Source organism: Erithacus rubecula (assembly GCF_903797595.1).
Source record: "Erithacus rubecula genome assembly, chromosome: 6".
Lineage (NCBI taxonomy): Eukaryota > Metazoa > Chordata > Aves > Passeriformes > Muscicapidae > Erithacus > Erithacus rubecula.
In genome coordinates, this window is record NC_136688.1 from 2,699,914 (window position 1) to 2,727,410 (window position 27,497).

Genomic DNA, 27,497 nt, shown 5'->3' on the forward strand with positions numbered 1-27,497 from the left:
TAAGACTTGGGAGCAGACAGGTGTTTCCTCAGAGGCAGGTAGTTCAGTGGCTCCTGCCGGGCTCCCAAAAGATGGGTAAAGGTGGTGGGACACGAATACCACTATGGATATCAATACTAGCCCTGGTCTTCATACATATCAAAGGTAGGAAGATTCATTTGCTTGGCATTTTTACTGTTTTAAAAAATTTATAACTTGCTTTGGAGTTTGAAGTTTTTTTTGTTTTTTTTTTCCCTTGGCTTTGTGAAGTTAATGAACCTATTACCTTCATGCAAGATTTTATTTTCTGCTTAAAATGCTTTCCTTCCTAAGGAGAGAAAATTAACTCTTTTGAAATTGTTGTCCTTTTTTTCTCCATTTAAAAATCTGGAACAGCTCCACAGCATTGAGTGGAGCTCCCTCAGAACTTACATTTCTACAAAAATACCTCAAGACTTGCATTCAGCTTTTAATATCCACTTCAAGGTGGTATAGAATTTCTAAATTACAAACCAAAAGGTGCAAAGGTACCTCTAGAAAGGAACAAATCAGTTGAGGATTATATCTGCATGAATTATTAAAGACTGTTTATCAGCTGATGAAAGAATATTGAAAAAAGTGAGGATTTTGCCTGAAAATCAGGCAATAGATTTTTTAAAATTAATTTAGTCTTGCTTATGAGGTTAAAAAGCTTAGCACATAGGGTTGGTTTGCAATGGGCTGAAAACAAATGAAACTGCTATCAGTATTCTGAGGACATTTACTAGTCATGGATAGAAATCTCTTTAATTTTTTTTTTCCTTTTTTCATCAGATAATTTAGTTTTAAGGTAACAAAAAGGTTAGTTTTAAATTTTGATATCAAGTGCAGATTTTATTGTATGATCTCATATTTTTCCTACTCCTAGGCAGTTCCATAGTAACTTAAGTGGTTAACTGCCCTTGCAGTTTTCTCTGGCCAGAATAGTCTTCCCCTCAACCTGCCCTCTGATGAACTCTCACTAAACAGTGCTTTGAAAGCCCCTCTGGCCCCTGCAGATTATGTATGTATTCCTACTCTGATGCTGCAGTGGAACAGAATGAAAAATGGTTTCTTTGCTTTGGGGCAAAATCAACAGGCACAAATGTATCTATTGGAAAGGGCTGTTTCCTTCTTTGTGGTGTGGCTTTTGCATTTGTTTTCCTTCTGTGGCTTATTACAAAGAGTGCTTGAAACTATAAAATGCAGAGGAACTTTGGTTTTGACAAAGATCTGACCTCTAACCCTAAAGTGAATTCTTCCTGTACAAAAGGGACTTATTTTAAAGCCATGTAGCTAGAAAAAAAAAAAAAAAAAAAGCTTTTACTGATGCTTAAAGCACAGAGTGACTGTAAAACCTAAGAAATTTAGGTCCTTTATCTGAAAAGCTCCTAAGGGAATCCAGGGGTATATGGTGACAGAAGCAGGACCTGCTCAAATCACCACAGGCATGTCTTTCCTGGCTTCCTTGCAGTAATTTATTACCAAAAAATTTAAAAAACAGAAAGGAAAAGGCTGAAGGAGTGGTGCTTGGCCATCATGGTTCCATGTAGCATGGGTCCTGATGCATTTCTGACCTCCTGTACATAAACATACTTTTGATGGTTTTGGTATGCCTAGTGTTGCATGTTTCAACAGATATAATTGAGACATTGAGGGAACTCAAGCAAATTGACATACATATTTCCTTTCTTCCTCTCCCTGATGCAGTTCAAGCCCAGGGTGGTGAACAACCAACAAAGTCAGAGTATGTTTCTCCATCTCTCCTGCAGCGACAAAACTGTAGGTATTTTTTTGCTGATCCCTTTCTAAGGTTTTTTCTAAATAAAGGTGATAAATAGTAAGCTAACTAGAATATTTTTATTCCTAGCTAAAATATACCACACACATTAAAAGAGAAGCCCTCTGTACAATATACCCAGTTCTCAGCCATTCTCTGACTGCTCTAAGCTTGAGAACTTTCTCAGATCTGGCCCAGTGGATCTGCTCTGCTGATATGATACTGTTATCTAATCTTTAACTTCACGAAAGGTACATAACATATCTAAAAGTGTATTTTCAGAAGAGGTGTGTGCTTACACACATCACCAAGGCACTTGATAGCAGGTAATAAAAGGCACATTTTTTTGCACTGTGTCAAGATGACTGCATCACTCACAAGAGAGTAAGAAAACTGTAGCTACCTTGGAATAACATAACTGAACAGTGCAAAATCAGGGTGGAAGGATCCAAAGCTGACTGGTGTATTAGTGATGACAGGCTGAAATAATTGATTATTATGTCTGTCCAGCTAAATATGTGCCACAGATTATTTTAAAATAGCTGTTGTAATCACTATTGCAAAACAGTGCTCTGAGGATCATATTGCTGCTTTTGATTCAGAGTATCAGGGCCAGCATCAGTTTGAAGTCTTGAACAAATTATGGAAGAAAGTACTACAGTCTGTGCAGTTTAGCTGTTAGTGAAATGTATAGAAAGATAGAAAATAAAGCATTGTGTAAAAACCACCAATAAAACCTTGTGGAAACTTTTCCCTAGAGTGTAACTAGTGGAAGGAAATGCTAATCACTAAAAAGACTAGGCAATCTCTACCCATGTTTTAGGACTTCAAAAAAGATTAAACCTGGTCACTTTTTTCCTTTCTATTTTCTACCAGCTGTCAAATCCCAAGGAGTGACAATCATTCCATCTTTTCCAAACACACTGAAAGTAAAGGGTAAGTTAAACAAATATCATGGCTCAAACATTCCTACTCCTCTTAATGACAAAGAGCATGGAGTGACTGAAAGAAATAAGTAGTGTAAGGTCCTTTAGCATCATAAAAAATTAGCAGAAAATTAATTCATCAGGCACTGTGGACAATCTAACTGTGAATCCAGTGCTTTGCCTCATCATTTTATGATGCAGCTGTAAAAAGAAATTTAATATATATATGTACGTATTGTACATGGTTTTCCCCAGTATTATATGTATTTTCAGTAAAGAGAGGAAAACACTAGTGTGCCAAAAACTGTCAAGACACCTTGGGATTCAAGCAGGCTGAGTGTAAATGTGGAAAGGGACTGGGAGGATAATCAGGGGTATTGGAGAGTATGCTTACAAGGAAAGGAAGACTAAAAAGAAAGATTTCTATAATGGGCAGGGGGAGGAGCAGGGAGGTGAACCCCCTTCAAGGTGAAATGTAATTTTGGCACAAGAACAACCAGGCATACATAGGATGGGGATATATTTTGGAAGATGTTAACAAAAGTCTTCCAGCCATTCAGAGGTTGTGGGTATGAGTGGCCTTCCCAAGCAGGAGCATCAGCTAATTTTAAACTAGCTTTAAAATGGTTTTATGATGAAACTTTAGGACTCCATACATTTAGGAAAGGATTTATAGGATAGGGAAGTCATCACAACGAGAGCCACTGGATCTAGTGAACCTGAAGGTCTCTTTTGATCCTAGGCCCTATATCCCTATGAAAACTGATTAAGCATAATAAAAAAATAATGACACAAATAGATTGACAAAACAGAAGAAAAGATGAGCTTTTTGGATGAAGAGGGTGAAAGAAGCAGGAGGGATAAAGCATCTACAGGGAGGATATTGCAGAAAATTCTTACTACTTATTTTGAATCCACAGCTGGCAACCCCTCTCACAATGGCCGTGTATGCAGCACATGGGGGAACTTCCACTTCAAGACCTTTGATGGGGACATTTTTTACTTCCCTGGGGTCTGCAATTACATCTTTGCCTCCAACTGCAAGTCTTCCTACGAGGACTTCAACATCCAGATTCGGCGTGCAATGGTGGAAAATGCTACTGTGATCACTCATGTCATCATGAAGCTGGAAGGAGTGGTGATCGAGCTGACCCCCAGCTCTGTGCTGCTCGACAACAAATTGTAAGCTCCCACCTTGTTCCCAGTGGGCTCTTTCAGCAAGCATCCCTTTCCCTCACCTGATCTCACATTGCTCCCAAGCAGTGAGAGGGGTCAGGCCCTTCCTGAAGCAGGGAGAAAAGGGAGGGCTTGAAAGCAAGCTAAGTGCCACTTCTGCAGGTCATTCCTGTGGCTGTCTTCTTCAGGGTTTGTCTTTGCACTGAACAGTGTGTGGTAAAGCAGTGACTGCTCTTCAGCTTGTACACGAATTAATTAAAAATTATTTGTTTTGGAAACTTGCTACTTATGTAGCAATCGTAGCACTGACTTTGGCATAGGGTGTGAAACCGACCCAAAAGGCCAAGTAAATATTTGGGTAGCTATCCCACAGTGAGCTGTCTCTTATGGCAGCTGTGTACAGTGAGTTAGTCTAAAGGTTATCTTGGTTACAGCTTCCTGAATGGCACTCATGTCACAGAAAGCCTGGAGTCTATCCCTTTATCAAATGCTTCAGGAGTAAATAGCAATATCCTGAAGCACACTGCCTGCAAAACACAGCCTCCCAGCACTTTTTTGAACAATACAACCACAGATATATGCTCATATTTTACACAGAAAAACATCCCTAATGGAGAAAGCCAAAAGGAATAATGGGAAAAGCAAGGCCAATCCATTTGCACGATGAGAGGCAATTTCATAGGAAATGGACAAAATATTACAAACCTGTGTTGTCTGTAGTAGTTATTGCTCTAATTTCTTCATGGATACAGAATGAGAAAGGATATAATTGTGGACATTCAATGAATATTCTGTCCCTACCCCTGCTGATTTATGATGGTCTTTCCCCAGGGTCCAGATGCCCTACAGCCACATGGGAGTCTTTATAGAAAGAAGTAACAACTATTTGAAAGTTTCTGCCAAGTTGGGACTGACCTTCCTTTGGAATGGACAAGATGCCCTCCTGGTAAGAAAACATCCAAAACACAGCAGAAAGTCTGTATTTTGAAAATAGCTTGTTTACACCTTTGCAGTGCTACAACCAGGCAGGTATTAGTTAGTTTTGGACTTGTGTGCAATTTTAGTGTATTACTCTATCTTTTAGTCTCAATTTCCCTTTTTTTTCCTACCAAGCTCAGCTCAGAATCAATAGATGCTGAATTATAATGTTACTACCTCCCCATGAAGTACTCCTCAGATTCCAGACCTGGCAAAATATTGATGTTCACAAACCAGGACTAGGATAAGAAAGAGCTTATCTTGATTATCACTGACCATTCCAATAGTGTCTACCTTGCTATCACACAGCATAGTCTCAACAACAACCATATCTCAAATTTTGAGTACATGAGCAATACTGGTATAGGCTGTACTCTTAACTATGAAGACTGCCATTTCTATAAACCTCCTCTCTTTTTTTTTTTTTTTTTTTTTTAAATTTTTTTTAAGGTGGAACTTGATAAGAAATATGCCAATCAAACTTGTGGACTTTGTGGGGACTTCAATGGAATTCCAGTCAGCAATGAATTTATTTCAGGGAGTAAGTAATAAAGAGCATTAATAAGTACTGGTGGTTTTTTTCTTTCTTTCTTCTTACAATGTATTTTAATACAGGTTGTGGGTTGTATAAACTGGAGATACTTCATGTATTCCTGTGATGTCAGCTGTGGAAAGTCAGGGCTTTGAGATGTATTAGACTGCTTGCATTAGACATGCAGTCCATTAGACTGCTTAAATATTTTAAGACCTGCCACATAAAAATTTCTACTTGTGTTCAATACTTAGGATCCAGTTCTTTACATACCCTGTTCATCTTTTCCTTTTCATATTATAGTGATATTATTTGGTAATCACTGTTCACTTTGTGGCAGGTAGTGTCACAAAAAATAAAAACTCCATGCAAAATACAGTAAGCATTATTCTAATACTGAATAACTGAAAAGTTGGGACTTTGTTTTTTACAGAGACAAAACTGACGCCCATACAGTTTGGTAATATGCAGAAGATGGATGGACCCACAGAGCAGTGTGATGATCCTATTCCTCCTACTTCTCTGATGAACTGCTCAAGAGAATTTGTAAGAACCTCTCTCTCAAAATTTGTTTTCTTGATGTGCATACATTCTCTGTCTTTGGAGAACTTTTTAGAAGAGGAAGAAACAGAGCATGAATATGACTCAGCTGTAGGTCTCAAAAGAAAAATATTTTAAATTTCATGTTGAATTCTTTGCTAAAGTGAATGCTAAAAATTTGCATTCCCCTTCTATAAGAAGACTGCATATTTTCTTGAAAGAGAAAATTACTAAGAAAGTCTTAATATAAGGAAATTATATAATGCTTGGGAAGTGATCTGAGGTGATGGTAACTAAGGATATGGAAGCTACTAGAGTTAATCAAAGGAGTTCCATGTGGTTTTGTCTTATAGTTATATTTTTCCCTAAATATCAGCTTATGGTTATTGTTGGATGAGTTTCTGGACAGATCAATCTTTGGTTTATTCTGCTCTGTCCCTTAAATAATTAGTTTCATATTTTCTTAACACTTTGTTTTCCCTCTCTTTTTTTTCCCTAGGCTTCTATCTGTGAGACAGTATTAACCAGCAAAGCCTTTACGAGTTGTAACATGCTTGTGAATGTCCAGGACTACATTGACACTTGCACACAAGACCTGTGTCACTGTGACAGCTCCATGGCTGATTTCTGCATGTGCAACACCTTTGCTGAGTACTCCCGGCAGTGTGCTCATGCAGGTGGACAGCCCTTGAACTGGAGAACCTCAGACCTGTGCCGTGAGTGTCTTGGGAAGGGACCTCCACCTGTGCTTACTGCACACATCCAGCAAACTTCAAATATGTGTGGTTTTTTTACTGAAGAAAACAGCAATTCTGAAGTGCATGCAGTTATAATGAAATCAGTTTTAGACTGGTCATACACAAGACTGAGAATATGGAAGTTTAGGGGATTTTGCCTAGGGAATTTTCAATGTAAATCAGAAAATCTAAAATGTTTCAGCCTCCGCTTGGATCAGGACACCCTGTCATATCTTGATACAAAACCACCTAAATTGCGAATAGTTCTTTCTCAAAATTTTAAATATAAATACTCTTTTAAATATAATACTCTTTCTACTTTTAGCCAAATCATGTCCGTTCAACATGCAATACCACGAGTGTGGCTCTCCCTGCTCTGACACGTGCAGCAACCCGGAACGATCTGCACTTTGTGAAGATCACTGTACAGATGGCTGCGTCTGTCCTCCAGGCAAGCTCATTTCCTGCCCTTTTCTCATTGCCAAAACCCTCTAGAATACCTACTTGTACACATTTAACAACTTTCATACTCTGGATCATTCCCATCACATCATCAGTGTTATTATCATTGAAGTAATAGTTGCATTTCTCCCCTGGATGCACTACTTCTATTCAAATTACTAAATATGCTCTTTTAAACAACAAATGTGCTCTATATGTATATCTAAAATGACTGAACTGAGAATAAAATAATTTGCTCCTAACAGAGTCTTCTATTCTCAGCATTCAAATTCAGTTCACAGAAAGTATAAAGTGTTTGAGCAGATTTTGCATGCAATAACTCCTGCTGTTAGGAAAGCTGCATCTGATTCCACAAATGACCAAACGCTTCTTGTCAAGTGTTGTGTGTCTAAACTACAAGGAGCTGACAGAGCATTAGGCAGTGTGTTAGATCTGGTGTTTTAGAGAATTACACACAAGAACTTCATATCAGTACAAGATAGAAGTGTTCTTTGTTGATGCTTCTGGGTCTAAATTTTTGTTGCTGTTGTGACTGTGTATCACAGGACCTTCACCCCTTGCAGCTGTTCTGCCCATCCCCATGATGTCTTACAAAATTCACCTTACTTGTTTGTGTAGTAGCATTGACTTTTCTAAGGCAATCCTCTGTCTCTGGGCATAGAAATATTTACTGTACAGATATGTCCCTGGGTAGTATTACAAATAGTTCATCTATTCCAGCTCATTACATAGCAGTTGTAATCTTAATTCCATTCTAAGGAAGTCCATAACAGAAAGGTATTTTCCTAGAAGTCCCTTTTGATCATGCTAAGATTTTTAGATAGATTTCAATGGAATATAGCCTTTCAATCTCTACATAGCTTGCATATCTACATATCCTATTATTTTAAAGTTCAGAAGAAACAGGACATAGGCAGCTACTAGCTGTGTGTTCAAAGGCAGGTTCTGCAGTGCACAGAATGAGTAACAGACCCTTTATTTTCCCAGGGATGGTGTTTGATGACGTTAATGGTGCTGGCTGCATTCCCCGCAGAGAATGCCACTGTACCTATGAAGGTGAAACTTACGCTCCTGGTGCCTCCTTTGCATCTAAATGCAGATCATGGTAATGTATTTTCTCACTTTTTATTTTTTGGGGTTTTTTTTTGGATTTTGGGTTGAGATTTTTGGTGCATTGGCTGAATATTTACTGATTTTTCCCTTAAAAACAAATGAGCAACTATTTACCATTTGAAGTTCCCTAATTGCATTGCTTTAGAGGTTACTTTCGTGTCTGTTTTCCCTTCACACTTGAAACAAAAATTAGAGTTTTTGAACAGGTGCTTCAATTTCAAGAAATACCAATGAAGGAAGATAATCAAAGTCAAATACCAGATGTGTTTAAAAATGTGTATTCATGTCATACCTTTGCAGCACCACAGTGTAATGCCAAGATGCTCATGTAAATACTATAGAGGCCATGACTTGTGGGTGCATGTTGCATTTAGAGTGGAAGACATAATTTGAGAGGCATGTTTGAAAAATACATAATATATTTTTAATATCCCTCTAATTACGGAAGGATTACTGCATAAGTTCATGTAGTACCTATATATTTATTTTCCAAGAAATACTTAGCATGCTTGACAAGGATTGCAAGTTCACCAGGACTGAATTCTGTCCAAAGACTGGAAATGAACAACAATATATATAGAAAATTATCACCTTAATAGAAACGTGCCTGCCCCATATTTGTCTGAGAATTTCAAAGCAATACTGGTTTCTCTACAGTATGATCAGTGTTTCAAGAGGAAAATGAAGGCATCATCTACCCTTACTGTCTATTGCATTTACACTTGCATTACCTGGTGTTACTGAATGACTCCTTCATTTCAGTACCTGTGTTGGAGGTGAATGGTCTTGTGTCACTCAGTCGTGCCCTGGGACTTGCAGTGTTGAAGGAGGTTCTCACATTTCAACATTTGATGAGAAGTACTATTCCTTCTTTGGAGACTGCAGTTATGTCCTAACCAAGGTAAAAAAAGTCACAATTCTTGCTAAAGAAAAATGTTCTTATTATATATGCTGGCAATCACATCAGTTTTCTGAATCTCAGAGGGTTAACGTGGTTAGAGGGTTAACATCCCTAAATGGATTTTAGGGGCTTTTCTGTTAGGGTTATACTAAATATTATTGAAGCATTTTTGTGTTCTTTGATCATTGTTTAGGATCAGCACTGCATTTTTGGTATATTTCATAACCCTAGGTTTATTCATTGCTTAATTTTACTGGATGCCTAAAGTAAATATTTTCATAAGGACTTCATATTAAATAAAATATATTCTTTACATGATCAATCTGAACAAGAATAAGAATAATAAAATCTTAGAAATGAACTAGAATGAGATGATTTAGAAATAGATTAGCCTAAATCAATGAAACTTTAGGATAAAATTCCCAAGCACTGCCTTGATGCAGAATGGCAGCATAGGTCAGACTTACACATTAAACTCCTTTTGGCACCAACATGCAAAACTAGATTCTCAGGGTCTCTGGAGGCAAAGGAAAACCCCTAAATTTGCATACAAAAGTTCAAAAAGCCCCAGAATTTAATACTGAATTTCTAGATGGCTATAATTCTGCATCTCAGCTGTCTTGAACTTAGTCTTCAATATACCAAAAAAAAGTAAGAAGACATGTTAGGAATCACAGCCTTGTTTGAGTCTTTCCCTGTTGTGTTTTGGCCATTAGGCACACTTTGGAGATGGCTTACAGAGCAAAGCCCTATGAAAATCAGAACTGAGTCCAAATCTGAACGTTCATCCAGTAACTTCCTGAATAATAATTTTAGTTTCATTTTTTCTTATGGGAGGATATTTAAATCCATATTTGCTACCTGCTAAAATAATGTCCAAACCCCCAGGATCTTGAATAATCTATTCAGTGCAGAAGACATTGGAAACAATCTTTCCTCTCCCTGGTAAACTTCATAACCAGTGGGCAAGAAAGGCACATCTCCTTCTGCTCAAGCCTATTAAATAGTTATTACCTGCACATTAAGAACTAGTCTTACTAATGCATGAGGAAGTTTTAATGTTCAGATAAATGTCTAACTCACCCCTGAATGCTAGAACCAATGTACAGCTTCCAGTGTGCAGACTGCACGAATGCCAACTTACATGGTAACTCTAGACATATGTTAGACCATATGAGCAAGAAGAAATCAAACAAACAATACATTAAAGGACTATCTTTGCTAAGAATTCCACTTGCTTGTGAATCTTTTTGAGATATTTCAATACAGCAAGTCCTTTTTAACAGTATCTCGTGTTTTCTTCTTCAAGCTGTGTGACAACAATGAGTTCACAGTGCTGGGGGACATCCACAAGTGTGGCCTGACTGACACTGAGACGTGCCTCAAGGGTGTAGCCATCAGCCTAAACGGAGGACAGACGGTGAGCAGCAAGTGCACACACCTGACATTCTACAGGGGTGTTATCTAACATTAACTGGCAAGGCAAAGGACATGTAACAGCACAGACAAGAAATTTGCACTGCCTTTTTGTTTTATCTCATTTGAACATTATTAAAAGAAAAATTAAGAATAAAATAAGCACATGGAAAGAGAAGGTCTTAGTAGCTCTCTGTTATTTAGATAATTTCTGGTTTTTGCTTTCTTGGACAATCAGTGGACACAATAACAAATATTAAAGAAATAGTACAGGAATCAGAACATCATCATAGTCTCCCTCGTTTCCCCCCTGCCCTTTATCTTGAATAGTATTGGATAGGAAACATTTGGAAAGTATTTAACTTCTTGATAACAATCATCTTTTCTTTTGGACAGAACATTGTGATCCAGCCTTCTGGGAGTGTATTTGTGAATATGATCTACACACAGCTACCATTCTCAGCAGGTAAGTTCCTTTGAAAAATTTCTATTTCTCATTTTTACTTTAAGATGTTATTACTTGAGTTAACTAAAGCCAAGTTCTACCTCTGGTTACACTGCAGCAAGCCCAGAGCACTGCCTCCCATTTTTATGTAATAGGATTTGCCTCTTCAACACTAATAATTTTTAGCAAAATCCTGATTTAAATTTAGCAATATCTAATTAGTTCAAGCAAATAGTGTTATTGCACACTTTCAGATCCAAACATTGTCATAAGAGAGGAAAGAAATTCTGATATGCAACTGGACTCCAATTCCCTGTGTTCCCCCTGTCCCTGTTCTTAAAGCAAATTCATTACTGAAGTTTCTTACATGCCAATTCTTCTCAAACACTACTGCACCTGAAGACAAAGCAAACCATGAAAGGACAGAGTAAGTCCAGGCTTGAGTCTTCAATTAAATAGTGCTATGGCATTTTCATCAAACAAAAGCAACTTTTTAAATAGCAACAGAAATGTGTGTTCTTCCCTCATTTTAAAACACCTGACAGAATGTGGAGGTTTTGTATACATTTGTTGCTTAGATGTTTAGGTTAGACTGTTTTGGTGCTGGATTTGAAATCCTGTGAGGATAACTTTCCCCTCAGTTCTTCAGAAATTAGGATCATATCAAACACACAGTTGTAGAATTTCTCTACTGTATTGTATTGCTCCTGTAATGAACAATTAATTCAACTGTTAATCTTGAATGAAATGATAACTATTTTGTTTTTATATCCCTAGCAAACGTCACCATCTTCAGGCCTTCATCCTTCTTCATAATTCTGCAAACAACTTTTGGTCTTCAGCTGCAGGTTCAACTTGTGCCTTCAATGCAAGTTTTTATAGATTTAGACCCATCACACAAAGGGCAGACCTGTGGTGAGTGACCTTGTCCTAACAACTGCCTTTACCAGTACCTGTCATCCTGTAAGAGACTTGCACAGACCATCTGCTTCCTTCTAGGTCTCTGTGGGAACTTCAATGATGTACAGACAGATGATTTCAAAACCACCAGTGGTGTGATAGAGGGCACTTCAGCTGCCTTTGGCAATACTTGGAAAACTCGGGCTGATTGTCCTGATGCCAAAAATACCTTTGAGGACCCCTGTACTGTCAGTATACAAAATGGTAAGTTCAGCAACATCTTCTATTCTCCTTTAAGATGCAAAGAAGGAATAAGCTGATCAATCACCAAGCATTTAGCCAAAAAAAACAGAACTACTTGCACACGCATACAATTTCCCTCAGTTGACACTAGAAATCTTCCATTAATAAATAATAACTAGCAAAATATTTTATATCTTCAGCTATATTCCTTTGGATCAAGACAGCAAGTCAATTTACTTAAGGGAAACTGGAACCATACAGCGTATTAGGGATTAATTCCTGGAAAAGACTGATTGTCACATAGGGGGGAAAAAAAGCTGTGCCTAGATGCTCTGAAGGTTGTGACCCTTCTTCTGCTCCTAAACTAAGAACCAGACTTGCAGTTCAGAGATTGAAAGCATACAAGCTCCATTTCAGCCAAAAATATATATAATTCTTGAGTATTCACAAGTTACTGTTCTTTGTCTTCTGAAATGAACTAGCATAATGTGAACCTTTCATTTTAAAATTCAGCTATCTTTAGTTTATTCTATGACATTCATTGATTGGAGAACACTCAGTGTATGAAGAATTCATATTTCTGCCTAAAAGTGCAAGATCGTGTGCCTCAGCAAATACAGAGCTTAATTATATTGTGACATTAAGTTTCTGCAATTTCCCTGGAGGAGGTATAGCTACCCTGAGACAAAAGTGCCATAGAAATCCTTACCATGTTTTCAATTCACAGACCAGTATGCTCAGCACTGGTGTGGACTGCTCTCTGATACCACAGGACCTTTTGCTGAATGTCACTCAACAGTGAATCCAGAAGTCTACCAGAAGGTATTTGGCTCTAACCCTATCCAATATGGGAGAAAATGACTTATTTCTGATACTGACACCTGAGAGAATAACTTGCTATTTGTGAGGGGATGCATTCATGGTAGTTCTTTACAAACCAAGGGTTCATTCTTATCTACACAATATGAAATCTTCTCCTTTGTGAAGCTATTTTTCTTTCCATCCCCTGGAGGATAAACTTACAAGTGTATTCCTCCTGCACCTATTTTTAAATGCAAACTTAGACCAAGCTAGGAGTCTGGATTCCCTGCAAAGGATGAAACTTCTCCCTTCTGAGACCTATAATGAAAGCTTTAGCCAGAATCCTAACTGGCACTTTACCTCCTTTGAACTGCTTTATATATATGCAAGGACAAGGCAAGAAGTGTGTAAAAATCAGCAATGAGAATTAGACAAGATATGAACAAAAATGCTCTAGTAATTCAAGGTGGTGAAACCCTGTAACAGAGTTCCTGGGTACTTTAGAAAACCTTCCAGCTGTTGGAAATTTGTAAGATTGTTTAATAAACATAATCTGGAATTAAAAATATTGTACTCTCCCTGCCCAGCACAGAAACACATCAAATAACTTCTTGTGTTCTTTGTTCCTCTGCTGCAGAGAGCTCAGGCTCTTAAGCATAAGCTCCAAAATCTGGGTGGCATCAAATAATCTCCATTTATTCTATATATACATGGAACAGTGGCAAAAAAATTGTAGTTGAAAAACTTAGGAAAAAAAGTTAAAAATAGTGGACCTCTAATTACGCTTTTTCCACATAAATAATCTCTCCTGAAATAGTTCAATAAAACTCGGATACATATTTACTTATACATGTGGATTATACTTGCTTTAACCTCTAATGAAAATAACACTCTTAAACTGCAGACTGCCATGGCTTTGACATGACATTCTAATGATCACATGTGATACTCTCTTCCTAGACCTGTATGTTTGACACCTGTAACTGTGAGAAGAGTGAGGACTGCATGTGTGCTGCCCTCTCCAGCTATGTCAGAGCCTGTGCTGCTAAAGGAGTCCTCCTCACTGGATGGAGGAGCAAAGCCTGCAGTAAGTTTTGCATCCCTTTGAAAATAATGACCAAGGAAGCCCCATGCAGCAGCTCCCAGGGATTCAACAGTAAATAGTATTAAACTAGGGTTGAAGTATAGCATTGACTTTCAAGAAGCTGAGGAGGAAAGGAATGCCATAAAAGACAAAAAGGAAGAAATGTTAAAAAGAGGTTTTGTTAGTTTACTTGCTGAGAACCATCAGAAAAAAAGCCTGAAGAGCAATTCCCTTGCAATACAAATAAAATAAGTAGGGTATTTCTCAACTTACTTTGACAAAAAGGATAAAAATAGCATAGAGGAAGAAACATATTGTCTTAATATAATTGAACTTCGTTCTTTTTTTTAACTTGGGCAAAACATTTGACACATTTAAAAGGGAAAATTTTGCCATAGTATTACAAAAAAATTACACTACTGGGGATATCAGTAAAGCAAGTGTACATACAATGCCATGTTTATCATATGTACTTTATCTGAAATACTTTATACCTATATTGATTCTTGAATGACCAACAAATGTGACTCACCTTCTTACTCTCAAGCAAAATACACCACCTTGTGTCCGAAGTCCTTGAAGTACACCTACAATGTCAATTCCTGCCAGCCCACCTGCCGCTCTCTGAGTGAGCCTGATGTCACATGCAGCATCAAGTTTGTCCCAGTTGATGGCTGTACCTGCATAAATGGAACCTACATGGATGACAGTGGCAAATGTGTGCCTGCTTCCAGCTGTCCTTGTTACTACAAAGGAATGCCTCTGTCTTCTGGAGAAGTTGTCCATGATAATGGTGTTGTCTGGTAAGAGATCGCCTATTCCCATTTCTTTTAACCAATCATGAAACCATATAAATGATATGAAATCAAATCAAATTAATTTCTATACCTAAAACTTTCACTTTAAAAAATCACAGCTTCTTAAAAAATTCTTAGGGCTACCCATGTTTGGCAGATTGTACATAAACAACTATAGGAATTCAATAAACAGTCCTGTGGTGGGTCAGCCTTTGCTAACAGCTAAACTCCCACCTTGAATCTTTCTCTCTGCCTTCCTTTGTTCCATGCATACTTTTCTTATCCATGACTGAAAAATGCTTGTTCCATGCTGAAAGATGTCTGATAATTGTTACCAGTTAATTCCATTATGATGGCAATCTGAAGGACAGTTTTAAACCAGGCATGTAGACAGACTAAATATTTCTTTGTATAGAATCTACTTGTATTTTGTTCTACTCTAATATAGAATATTGATATATTTGAAATGTGTGAACTATTTTAAAATAAGACACATTTATCACGCAGTATTTTTTCATTATTTCAAGTTCATTGGGAAATAGGCTGAAACCTAATAAGTTAAAAAATATCCATTCCCTTGTTTTTATAGCACTTGCACCTATGGAAAGCTGAGCTGCATTGGAGAGAAGCCTGAACCAGGTAACATATCATTTAAGATTTTCTTTAATTCTCCCTTTCCATCTTCACTATTTTCCTTTAGCTCTTCTCTTGTTATAATGATGCAAACCTGTACAAGTCTGAAATCAGCCAAGAAAATGAATTGAGAACTTCTGTAATGCCGAGGACATTCTCAAAATATAGAGAAACACGGTCTTACTTTTCAGGTGGCTGAAACAAGTTAGAACCCACTGGGTTACCCAAGGTAAAAGGATACTTGGTCACCTCACTCAATGTGAGAAGGAAGCTATTCACATTTTAATTGAAATGTAGAAGCAAAAAACCCCAAAGCAAACAAAAAACAAAAAAAAAAGTCCAAAATGTTATCCTATTTTGTTCTGTTTTCCTGAAAGGAAGTGTTTAATGAAACTAGCTAAAAATTAATTTTGAGTTGTCAAAGCATAATCACAACAACCAGGTGAATATGAGATCAAATCTATTTGGTTTCTCTTTCTTGCTACATGCATCACATTAAGGTACACATAATTCACTAAGGTGTACTTCCATTTTTTCTTGGAAACACAAAGATACATTTGTATGGTTGGTCTCACATTTCTCATGGCTTTTCTCTTCCAGTCTGTGTGCCTCCCATGGTTTATGTTGACTGTGGGAATGTCACTGCAAACGTGGTAGGAGCAGGATGCCAGAAGAGCTGTCAGACTCTAGATATGGAATGTGTAAGTACAGACTCTTTATACCTAGTTGAAAGGATATTAATCAAGACCTTTTACAATTACCAAGTACAGCTGGACTCTTCCAGCAGGCAAATGTTTCAAGACACATTTTCTTTATGGTCCTTACAGTACAAAACTCACTGTGTCTCTGGCTGTGTATGTCCCCATGACCAAGTGTTGGATGGCAAAGGTGGCTGTATAGCTCCAGAAGACTGTCCATGTATTCACAATGGGAATTCCTACAGTCCAGGAGAATCAATCAGAGTTGGCTGTAACAACTGGTAAGAGCATATAAAAAATAATATTTTGGAAATAGAACATTTAAGCTCTGTGTAAATAATATTATTTCACTCTAGCAATACCAAGATTTCTAGAAAGGAATCCTGCATAAAATTCATTTAGTACCTAAAAAGCAAGCTCTGAATATTTTTCTCAATGGTGCAGCCCAGAAATTGCAAGTAGTCAGAAAAACATAATAGTTTTGATGTTATATTCATTCAAATCAAAAGATCCTTTTCTCTTCCAAGAAAATCTTATTTCGGTAGATCCAACAGAATCTGGAAATGTGAAAGAATTGGTGTTTCCTAATGCAGATGATTAATTATATTATTAAGTAACAGTCTTTGGATAAATCCCAATAGTTATTGAGCTATGCTACATTTTTGAGAAGCAAACCTTATTTTTTCATTCGAATCTTAATGCATTTTAAAATATAAAAAAAGTACCTATATTTACATTGTGTGTTTGTCTAGTTTTTACATTTGGAGTGCTTTTTGTCCCGTGTAGCACATGCAGAAACAGAAAATGGCAATGCTCTGAGGAACCCTGCCTGGAGACATGTTCTGTTTATGGAGATGGGCATTATACCACCTTTGATGGCAAACGCTTTGATTTTGAAGGAGACTGTGAATATGTTCTGGTCCAGGTAACAGAGTCCTGCCTAGATTTTTGCTCTAAGCACCTTGTCTTTTATTTATGAACATATAACATAGTTAACAGTGGATATCACTCTCCTGTTTCAGAACTACTGTGGTCAACAGGCTATGAATCAGGGAACCTTCAGAGTCATCACTGAGAACATTCCATGTGGCACTACAGGAACTACCTGCTCTAAATCTATTAAAGTTTTCCTGGGAGTAAGTTTATTCCTTTGTTTTTTATAAGTTGTGTCAGGAGGATGGAACAAGCTGTCCCAGGTAGACTGCATAGGGGAAGTGGCCTCCAAGATAATGAAAATATCACTAGACTTTTTGCTCTCTGCTCTAGAAAGGATAGGAGGGAAATCTATAGAGAAATCTCTTAACATGAGGTTGTTGAATAGGATCCTTTTGATGACAACATTATTTCATGAAGTTACTATCAATATATAAAACTACAAAATGGGCAACTTTTTAAATTGGCCTTTAACTTTTTCTTCTCCTGTCTTAGAACTATGAGCTGGTACTCAGTGATGGACACTCTGATGTCATCCAGAGGACACCTGGAGGAAAAATGCCATTCCAAATCCGTTCCATGGGCATCTACCTGGTGGTTGATACTACTGTTGGTCTGATACTCATGTGGGACAAGAAAACCAGTATATTCATCAAACTTAGTCCCAGCTTTCAGGTATACTTTGAAAGTGAAAAGATGAATAAAATTAATTCTGTAGCATACTCATATTATCTCTCAAAGAAAGAGGGTGGAAATTCAGGCTGTAAACCAGGAGACTGTGACCAAAAGTGCAGAAATCACATATTTTTATCATTATTGTGTTGACCTAAATTTTGTACTATTTATTATCCTTTAATTACATTTTTTTTTTGCAATGGTATAATAGCAACTTTATCAGTAGCTGTCTTCATGAAAAACTCTCCCTGAAGAGATGTATTTAGGATCAGCTAAAACCAAATATCTTAGTACTTCAGAACAAAACCCATAAGTCTAATCCTTCCTCACAATAAGTTGAAGACTTTTCTTCATAAAAAGCATTTCATGGGAATGTCCAATGCTGTTACTAAATAGGCATTAATAACCTTAAATAAGATGGTTACATAGGAGTCATCCTGAGGTCTGTTACTCACTACGAAATTATACCTTATTGATCCTTGTCATTTTGTTTATCCTGATGCAGGGCCATGTCTGTGGACTTTGTGGAAACTATGATGGCAATGGGAATAATGACTTCACTACTCGCAGTCAGTCTGTGGTAGGAAGTGTGCTGGAGTTTGCCAATAGCTGGAAAGTGTCTTCTAGTTGCCCAAATGCCAATCGTACACAGGACCCATGCACTGCAAACCCATACAGGAAAGCCTGGGCACAGAAGCAATGCAGCATCATCACCAGCCAAGTGTTTGCCAAGTGTCACTCACAGGTATGACAAATTTAGTCTTAAAATTCTTGACAAAATTATTACATCCATTTTTATGTGAAATGGATTGAAAAATACTCTAAAATACACTTGGTCATGCCTGAGAGACTGCATAGAAATATTTTCACTTTCATTTTCTCGGCTTTTTTTCTTGAGCAAGTACACTGAAGAAATTGATTGTGTTGGTTGGTGTGTTTTCAATAGAAGGAATAACAATAGATAAATCTCAGTATATGCTTTATTTTCTAATAGCATAATTTTCTACTAATATAAATATTGCCACCTGATATGTATAACTGTGCTAGCTTGTAGTAATTACCAGTATTTTGCAACAGTCTTAAACATCAAACGGTTCTTAATATTACAGTTTGCTAGCAATAGGTTTATTCTACATTTGCCTCTTGATTTTTTTCAAAGCATTCTTGTAATTTTTTCCCCTTTTTTAGCTTTTTCACATACAGAGATGAGAGTTTCAGTTATCTTATTCAGCTATTTTAGGGTAGTGCATAGGACAAGGGCATGAAAACTTTAATGTTTTCTCCATCAGGTTGAACCAAATGAATATTACCAAGCATGTGTGGATGATGCTTGTGCCTGTGACACTGGAGGAGACTGTGAATGTTTCTGCACAGCAGTAGCTGCCTATGCTCAAGCATGTAATGAGCTGGACATCTGCATATCATGGAGAACCCCATCCATCTGCCGTGAGTTTCAAACCACTACCTTTTTAAGGGGGAAAGGAAACAAAGTAGAACAAGAAAGGAAGGATAAAATTCCATTTCTAAGAGGCACAGTTGTGTGCTTAAGAAACAAAGAGACAAAATCGAAAAAAACACCTAAAAACCCCCAACAAAGCAGTTCGGTAAATCACTAGGAGACAATCCATCTTAGTAAAATGAAACCACAGGTAATAATTTTACAAGCAATGTGATTAGTGTCCAATTAACTTGACAATCATGATAGACTACTGGTGAAATATGATATTTTATTACATTGCCACCTGTCTACATCAGGTTCTATGTAAATAAAACATTAGTGCATGTGTGACTCAATCAACTGATTTTCATGTTTAATGTGTAACTCTATTCTATGATGTGTATATTTATTGATGTCAAAAGGTTTTAGAAATGTAACAATTGTATTACCTTAGCAATAAGACAATGTAGTGTTTACCACCTATGTGATTATGCTGATCCTACTGGGTTTTTACCAAGCAAAACCAAAACAGTACAGAGCTAAATCATCAAAGACCATTTTCTGACATTTCTTCTTCTAGCTCTGTTCTGTGATTACTACAATCCACAAGGAGAATGTGAGTGGCACTACAAGCCATGTGGAGCACCTTGTATGAAGACCTGCAATAATCCAAGTGGGAAATGCCTTCATGAGATGAGGGGTTTGGAAGGTAAATATAATTATGCGTATCTCATTCTGCTTGAAAGGTTAAAATGCAGTAGGGTGAACAAAATTTGTATTACTCAATGTATGACATATTTACACTAGAAATTGTACGATGGAATGTTGTAATTAGTATTGCATGTCCTAATGAATTATGTACTTGTTTGGAATGAAGATGAGGAAAAAAAACTCCAAAGCATATTGTACAATCAAAGGAATAGCAGTAAGAGGGTCTGAAATTCCATTTACCATGTGGGACATTTTGGGAAAAGCAGATATGAGTATAGAGTTACTTAGGAAAGGCCTAGTGTAAACTTGACTTTCTTTTTATTGCAGGCTGCTATCCACAATGTCCAAAGAACAAGCCCTATTTTGATGAGGAAACTATGACCTGTGTTTCTAATTGTGGTTGCTTTGAAGATGGAAAAAATTACAAACCAGGAATGGAGATGCCTTCAAAGCAGAACTGTGAATCATGGTAGGATTAGAAAAGAATTTTAAAAGTAGAGTTTAAAATCGTGGAATGTAATTCATTGCATATTAAATTTGTTATTCACCAATGGGAACTAGGCCAATCAGAGGCTGAACAATGTCTAATTTTCTTACCAGGAAATTAAATGACAATGTAGTGAAACATTTTATCATTGAGAGATTAATTTACTACTTATTTTGTATATTTATTAAAGTTCTTTTAATTTATTATCATTATTAAATGAAGTGAAAATAAGATACAGTTACTGTGCTTTTCCCTTCCAAAAATAAATAGACCTATTGGGGAGACAGATGATTTGAAATATTCTTATCTCACACCTTTTGTCCTGTTCCCAAAAGCACTGGTAGGGATGCAGTATATTTTATATGCAGGCTCAAAGAAAAGAGCTACCTTTCTTGCCAGGGAACTACATGAAGATAGCTAGCCTGAATTTGTACAGCAGATCTGACTGTCTAACTCAGAGAAGATAGGGTCATTTTGTGCTTAAACACACAATGAATAGTGAAGGATTGATAGAAGAAAAATGAAAACAAAAAAATGTCACAAACAACTATGTCCATATTCATAGTCTGTTTTTCTCTTTTTCAGTGAATGTACAACTCATGGCAAAAAATGCAGATATGATGAACATGGTATGTTGATGAAGTGGTTTCTATATAAATAACATTTAGGGTACTCTGTGTTTCAGATAGCAAGGAATAATATCCTGTTTTAATCTACAGAATGTGTCTGCAGTTATGAGGGGCAGAAATACAACTACAAAGATGTAGTCTACAACACCACAGATGGAACAGGATGGTGCATTGTTGCAACTTGTGGTCCCAATGGAACGCTTCAAAGATTTATCTATGAATGTCCAAACTTAACATCACCTACAACAGCAACGACATTTCACTCCAGCTCTACACCACCTACCACTACTTCCACAGGTATATCCTTTGTAAACCATAAGAGTGAATTCTCTTGTTTAATGAGAAAAATATTTTACAGTGCTCAGTGGATTGCTCAGATATGGGCATTGAGGTAATGAAATTTTGAGTTTTAGGATTCTTGCACAATATTGTTTGGGTTGGGAATCCCTAGTTACTCTGGGCATATGTTGTTTTATGAAATCAATATTCAGTATAAAATACATAGATTTAGAAGTTACAGAATATATCAGCATTGCTAGAATTCAGTAGCAATTTTCCATCTATTTCATAATGAGAGTTCACCTCCAAATGCTCTCCAACCAATAAATGGTTTCTTAAGACAAAGTGTAGGAATGCTTGAAATAGAGGAGCAGAGATAATGCAGTGAGGAGTAAACTGATTTGGAAGAAAAAAGTAGCTATAGATCTCGTTGCATACACTAAACGTTAATCTTTTCAGTGATTTCAATGCATTCCAGAGAGACTAGTATATAGTGAAGAAAGATAGATGCAACCAAAGCAAGTACACTGAACCAAATGAAAAACAAGTGAGACTTGGGGTTTTTCCATTATAAAATTAGACCTGAGACTTAATTCAGCACCTTGTAACACATAATTAGTATTCTGTTACGAAGTGGCAGTTCCAAGCATGTCACTGCATTAAATTGCTGGGTGATGGATTTTCCATTCTACAACATATTAAATTATATGTATAATGAAGTGATGCACGACAGGAGAGCATGGTGGAAGAAAAATGATATCAGAAAAATTGCCAGCCCATTAAAAATAAGGAAAAAAAGTATCTGAAGGAATTCATTCTTAATTTCATGATATCTTTTTTTCTCCTTCACAGTGTCACCAACTACATCAGTATGCGTTCATGAAGTGTGTCAGTGGTCAGAATGGTATGATGGGAGTCTACAAACCCCTGGCTATGATGGGGGAGATTTTGAAACTTTTGATGATTTAAGAGGAAAAGGTTATGAAATCTGTCAAAACCCAAAGGCTGTTGAATGCAGAGCAGAAAAGTTCCCTGAAATACCGCTGACAGATCTTGGCCAAAAAGTAGAATGCAGTACAACACGAGGGCTTATATGTTACAACAAGGATCAAATTTCAACAATGTGCAACAACTACGAAATCAGAATCCTCTGCTGTGTTTTTGTACCATGCTCTTCCACAACACCTTTCAGGACATCAACTCCAGTCACAACTCCACCTCCAAAAGAAACATCTACTGAAACAACGTACACATTTCCTACAACTTCTGAAGCTACAACCTTCACAACTTCAACTATGGAGGAAACAACAACTACGACACCACCACCTGTAACCACATCACCTTCTACAATTCCTCTTTGTTTCAAAGAAAAATGTTACTGGACAAGATGGTATGACGTCAGTTATCCAGGATCAGGATACAATGATGGAGATTTTGATACAATTGAGAACATTAAAAATAAAGGATATAAAGTTTGTGACAATAGAAAGGATGTGGAATGTAGAGCAGTGCGGTTTCCTAATACACCATATCCCCTACTAGAGCAACACATAACATGCAACACAGAAGAAGGCCTGAAATGCTACAATAAAGATCAACTGCCACCGATTTGCTATAATTATGAATTGAGATTTAAATGCTGCGAAAATATAATGGTACCGTGTGAAACAACAACAAGAAGTGTCACTACAACACAAGAAACGACAATTTCGTCTACTACAACATCTGAAATAGTACCGACTACACTAAGTTTACAAACAAAACACAAGACAACAACGAAACACACAACTCAACCTAAAACAGAATTCATACATACTAGAACAACATCAAAACCCACAACGCAAACTACAAGCAGGACAACAGTAAAAACGACAACATATCCAATTACCACCAGCTGTGAACCTGAAGTGTGCGCCTGGAGCGAATGGTTCGACGTCGACTTCCCCTCCTCGGGGCCCAACCAGGGAGACTTTGAAACCTACCAGCACATCCGCGCCGCCGGCAAGCGAGTCTGCCGGCAGCCAAAGCAGATCGAGTGCCAGGCGGAGGACTACCCCGACGTACCCATCCAGCAGGTGGGACAGGTCGTGCAGTGCGACGTCCACTTTGGACTGGTGTGCAAGAACGAGGACCAGACGGGCAAGTTCAAGATGTGCCTCAACTACAGGATCCGCGTGCTCTGCTGCACCCCCAACTACAACTGCTCAACCCCCATCCCCTTCAGCACCACGAGCACAACGATCCCCTCCTCCCCCTTTGTCCGCCCCTCCACCTCCACGCCCTACATCCCCACCACCACCAGTCCCACCTCCACGGAAATCACCACCACCAGCTCTTCTACGCCGACCACATCTTCCACAACCTTGCCCATCATGACATCCACGACCACGTCCACCACCAGCTGTGAACCTGAAGTGTGCGCCTGGAGCGAATGGTTCGACGTCGACTTCCCCTCCTCGGGGCCCAACCAGGGAGACTTTGAAACCTACCAGCACATCCGTGCCGCCGGCAAGCGAGTCTGCCGGCAGCCAAAGCAGATCGAGTGCCAGGCGGAGGACTACCCCGACGTACCCATCCAGCAGGTGGGACAGGTCGTGCAGTGCGACGTCCACTCTGGACTGGTGTGCAAGAACGAGGACCAGACGGGCAAGTTCAAGATGTGCCTCAACTACAGGATCCGCGTGCTCTGCTGCACCCCCAACTACAACTGCTCAACCCCCATCCCCTTCAGCACCACGAGCACAACGATCCCCTCCTCCTCCTTTGTCCGCCCCTCCACCTCCACGCCCTACATCCCCACCACCACCAGTCCCACCTCCACGGAAATCACCACCACCAGCTCTTCTACGCCGACCACATCTTCCACAACCTTGCCCATCATGACATCCACGACCACGTCCACCACCAGCTGTGAACCTGAAGTGTGCGCCTGGAGCGAATGGTTCGACGTCGACTTCCCCTCCTCGGGGCCCAACCAGGGTGACTTTGAAACCTACCAGCACATCCGCGCCGCCGGCAAGCGAGTCTGCCGGCAGCCAAAGCAGATCGAGTGCCAGGCGGAGGACTACCCCGACGTACCCATCCAGCAGGTGGGACAGGTCGTGCAGTGCGACGTCCACTTTGGACTGGTGTGCAAGAACGAGGACCAGACGGGCAAGTTCAAGATGTGCCTCAACTACAGGATCCGCGTGCTCTGCTGCACCCCCAACTACAACTGCTCAACCCCCATCCCCTTCAGCACCACGAGCACAACGATCCCCTCCTCCTCCTTTGTCCGCCCCTCCACCTCCACGCCCTACATCCCCACCACCACCAGTCCCACCTCCACGGAAATCACCACCACCAGCTCTTCTACGCCGACCACAACATCCACGACCACGTCCACCACCAGCTGTGAACCTGAAGTGTGCGCCTGGAGCGAATGGTTCGACGTCGACTTCCCCTCCTCGGGGCCCAACCAGGGAGACTTTGAAACCTACCAGCACATCCGCGCCGCCGGCAAGCGAGTCTGCCGGCAGCCAAAGCAGATCGAGTGCCAGGCGGAGGACTACCCCGACGTACCCATCCAGCAGGTAGGACAGGTCGTGCAGTGCGACGTCCACTCTGGACTGGTGTGCAAGAACGAGGACCAGACGGGCAAGTTCAAGATGTGCCTCAACTACAGGATCCGCGTGCTCTGCTGCACCCCCAACTACAACTGCTCAACCCCCATCCCCTTCAGCACCACAAGCACAACGATCCCCTCCTCCTCCTTTGTCCGCCCCTCCACCTCCACGCCCTACATCCCCACCACCACCAGTCCCACCTCCACGGAAATCACCACCACCAGCTCTTCTACGCCGACCACATCTTCCACAACCTTGCCCATCATGACATCCACGACCACGTCCACCACCAGCTGTGAACCTGAAGTGTGCGCCTGGAGCGAATGGTTCGACGTCGACTTCCCCTCCTCGGGGCCCAACCAGGGAGACTTTGAAACCTACCAGCACATCCGCGCCGCCGGCAAGCGAGTCTGCCGGCAGCCAAAGCAGATCGAGTGCCAGGCGGAGGACTACCCCGACGTACCCATCCAGCAGGTGGGACAGGTCGTGCAGTGCGACGTCCACTTTGGACTGGTGTGCAAGAACGAGGACCAGACGGGCAAGTTCAAGATGTGCCTCAACTACAGGATCCGCGTGCTCTGCTGCACCCCCAACTACAACTGCTCAACCCCCATCCCCTTCAGCACCACGAGCACAACGATCCCCTCCTCCTCCTTTGTCCGCCCCTCCACCTCCACGCCCTACATCCCCACCACCACCAGTCCCACCTCCACGGAAATCACCACCACCAGCTCTTCTACGCCGACCACATCTTCCACAACCTTGCCCATCATGACATCCACGACCACGTCCACCACCAGCTGTGAACCTGAAGTGTGCGCCTGGAGCGAATGGTTCGACGTCGACTTCCCCTCCTCGGGGCCCAACCAGGGAGACTTTGAAACCTACCAGCACATCCGCGCCGCCGGCAAGCGAGTCTGCCGGCAGCCAAAGCAGATCGAGTGCCAGGCGGAGGACTACCCCGACGTACCCATCCAGCAGGTGGGACAGGTCGTGCAGTGCGACGTCCACTCTGGACTGGTGTGCAAGAACGAGGACCAGACGGGCAAGTTCAAGATGTGCCTCAACTACAGGATCCGCGTGCTCTGCTGCACCCCCAACTACAACTGCTCAACCCCCCTCCCCTTCAGCACCACGAGCACAACGATCCCCTCCTCCTCCTTTGTCCGCCCCTCCACCTCCACGCCCTACATCCCCACCACCACCAGTCCCACCTCCACGGAAATCACCACCACCAGCTCTTCTACGCCGACCACAACATCCACGACCACGTCCACCACCAGCTGTGAACCTGAAGTGTGCGCCTGGAGCGAATGGTTCGACGTCGACTTCCCCTCCTCGGGGCCCAACCAGGGAGACTTTGAAACCTACCAGCACATCCGCGCCGCCGGCAAGCGAGTCTGCCGGCAGCCAAAGCAGATCGAGTGCCAGGCGGAGGACTACCCCGACGTACCCATCCAGCAGGTAGGACAGGTCGTGCAGTGCGACGTCCACTCTGGACTGGTGTGCAAGAACGAGGACCAGACGGGCAAGTTCAAGATGTGCCTCAACTACAGGATCCGCGTGCTCTGCTGCACCCCCAACTACAACTGCTCAACCCCCATCCCCTTCAGCACCACAAGCACAACGATCCCCTCCTCCTCCTTTGTCCGCCCCTCCACCTCCACGCCCTACATCCCCACCACCACCAGTCCCACCTCCACGGAAATCACCACCACCAGCTCTTCTACGCCGACCACATCTTCCACAACCTTGCCCATCATGACATCCACGACCACGTCCACCACCAGCTGTGAACCTGAAGTGTGCGCCTGGAGCGAATGGTTCGACGTCGACTTCCCCTCCTCGGGGCCCAACCAGGGAGACTTTGAAACCTACCAGCACATCCGCGCCGCCGGCAAGCGAGTCTGCCGGCAGCCAAAGCAGATCGAGTGCCAGGCGGAGGACTACCCCGACGTACCCATCCAGCAGGTGGGACAGGTCGTGCAGTGCGACGTCCACTTTGGACTGGTGTGCAAGAACGAGGACCAGACGGGCAAGTTCAAGATGTGCCTCAACTACAGGATCCGCGTGCTCTGCTGCACCCCCAACTACAACTGCTCAACCCCCATCCCCTTCAGCACCACGAGTACAACGATCCCCTCCTCCCCCTTTGTCCGCCCCTCCACCTCCACGCCCTACATCCCCACCACCACCAGTCCCACCTCCACGGAAATCACCACCACCAGCTCTTCTACGCCGACCACAACATCCACGACCACGTCCACCACCAGCTGTGAACCTGAAGTGTGCGCCTGGAGCGAATGGTTCGACGTCGACTTCCCCTCCTCGGGGCCCAACCAGGGAGACTTTGAAACCTACCAGCACATCCGCGCCGCCGGCAAGCGAGTCTGCCGGCAGCCAAAGCAGATCGAGTGCCAGGCGGAGGACTACCCCGACGTACCCATCCAGCAGGTGGGACAGGTCGTGCAGTGCGACGTCCACTTTGGACTGGTGTGCAAGAACGAGGACCAGACGGGCAAGTTCAAGATGTGCCTCAACTACAGGATCCGCGTGCTCTGCTGCACCCCCAACTACAACT

General features: G+C 40.8%; 2 protein-coding genes across 2 annotated transcripts in view; both read left to right on the plus strand.

Moving 5' to 3' along the window:
• The first annotated feature begins 38 nt into the window (after positions 1–38).
• Positions 39–7,269, plus strand: LOC306804003 (mucin-2-like). The gene is made up of 9 exons (XM_079310064.1): positions 39–144; positions 1,708–1,779; positions 2,654–2,713; positions 3,624–3,885; positions 4,711–4,825; positions 5,308–5,398; positions 5,823–5,935; positions 6,429–6,645; positions 6,992–7,269. Exons 1-9 carry the CDS (start codon positions 72–74, stop codon positions 7,159–7,161), a joined length of 1,173 nt encoding a protein of 390 aa, XP_079166190.1. The 5' UTR covers positions 39–71; the 3' UTR covers positions 7,162–7,269.
• An 848-nt stretch (positions 7,270–8,117) lies between these two features.
• LOC306803960 (mucin-5AC-like) overlaps positions 8,118–27,497 on the plus strand; it is a gene marked incomplete at its 5' end in the record, with an annotated part of 37,509 nt that continues 18,129 nt past the window's right edge. The window contains 22 exons of the mRNA XM_079309982.1: positions 8,118–8,233; positions 9,004–9,142; positions 10,452–10,562; positions 10,955–11,024; positions 11,781–11,918; positions 12,003–12,167; positions 12,874–12,968; positions 13,908–14,034; positions 14,579–14,834; positions 15,418–15,467; positions 16,062–16,162; positions 16,289–16,440; positions 16,946–17,084; positions 17,182–17,295; positions 17,588–17,767; positions 18,273–18,512; positions 19,057–19,213; positions 19,786–19,914; positions 20,244–20,385; positions 20,989–21,032; positions 21,123–21,329; positions 22,164–27,469. Coding sequence (XP_079166108.1) covers positions 8,118–8,233; positions 9,004–9,142; positions 10,452–10,562; positions 10,955–11,024; positions 11,781–11,918; positions 12,003–12,167; positions 12,874–12,968; positions 13,908–14,034; positions 14,579–14,834; positions 15,418–15,467; positions 16,062–16,162; positions 16,289–16,440; positions 16,946–17,084; positions 17,182–17,295; positions 17,588–17,767; positions 18,273–18,512; positions 19,057–19,213; positions 19,786–19,914; positions 20,244–20,385; positions 20,989–21,032; positions 21,123–21,329; positions 22,164–27,469 — 8,178 coding nt within the window. The remainder of the gene's footprint in view (positions 8,234–9,003; positions 9,143–10,451; positions 10,563–10,954; positions 11,025–11,780; positions 11,919–12,002; positions 12,168–12,873; positions 12,969–13,907; positions 14,035–14,578; positions 14,835–15,417; positions 15,468–16,061; positions 16,163–16,288; positions 16,441–16,945; positions 17,085–17,181; positions 17,296–17,587; positions 17,768–18,272; positions 18,513–19,056; positions 19,214–19,785; positions 19,915–20,243; positions 20,386–20,988; positions 21,033–21,122; positions 21,330–22,163; positions 27,470–27,497) is intronic.

Bases quoted from the DNA above. Each gene is read 5' to 3' on its own strand.
- LOC306804003 (XM_079310064.1), top strand. From the start codon at position 72: ATGGGTAAAGGTGGTGGGACACGAATACCACTATGGATATCAATACTA. The intron at 4,826-5,307 runs GTAAGAAAACAT...ATTTTTTTTAAG, and splicing joins ATGGACAAGATGCCCTCCTG to GTGGAACTTGATAAGAAATA. The intron at 6,646-6,991 runs GTGAGTGTCTTG...TTCTACTTTTAG, and splicing joins GAGAACCTCAGACCTGTGCC to CCAAATCATGTCCGTTCAAC.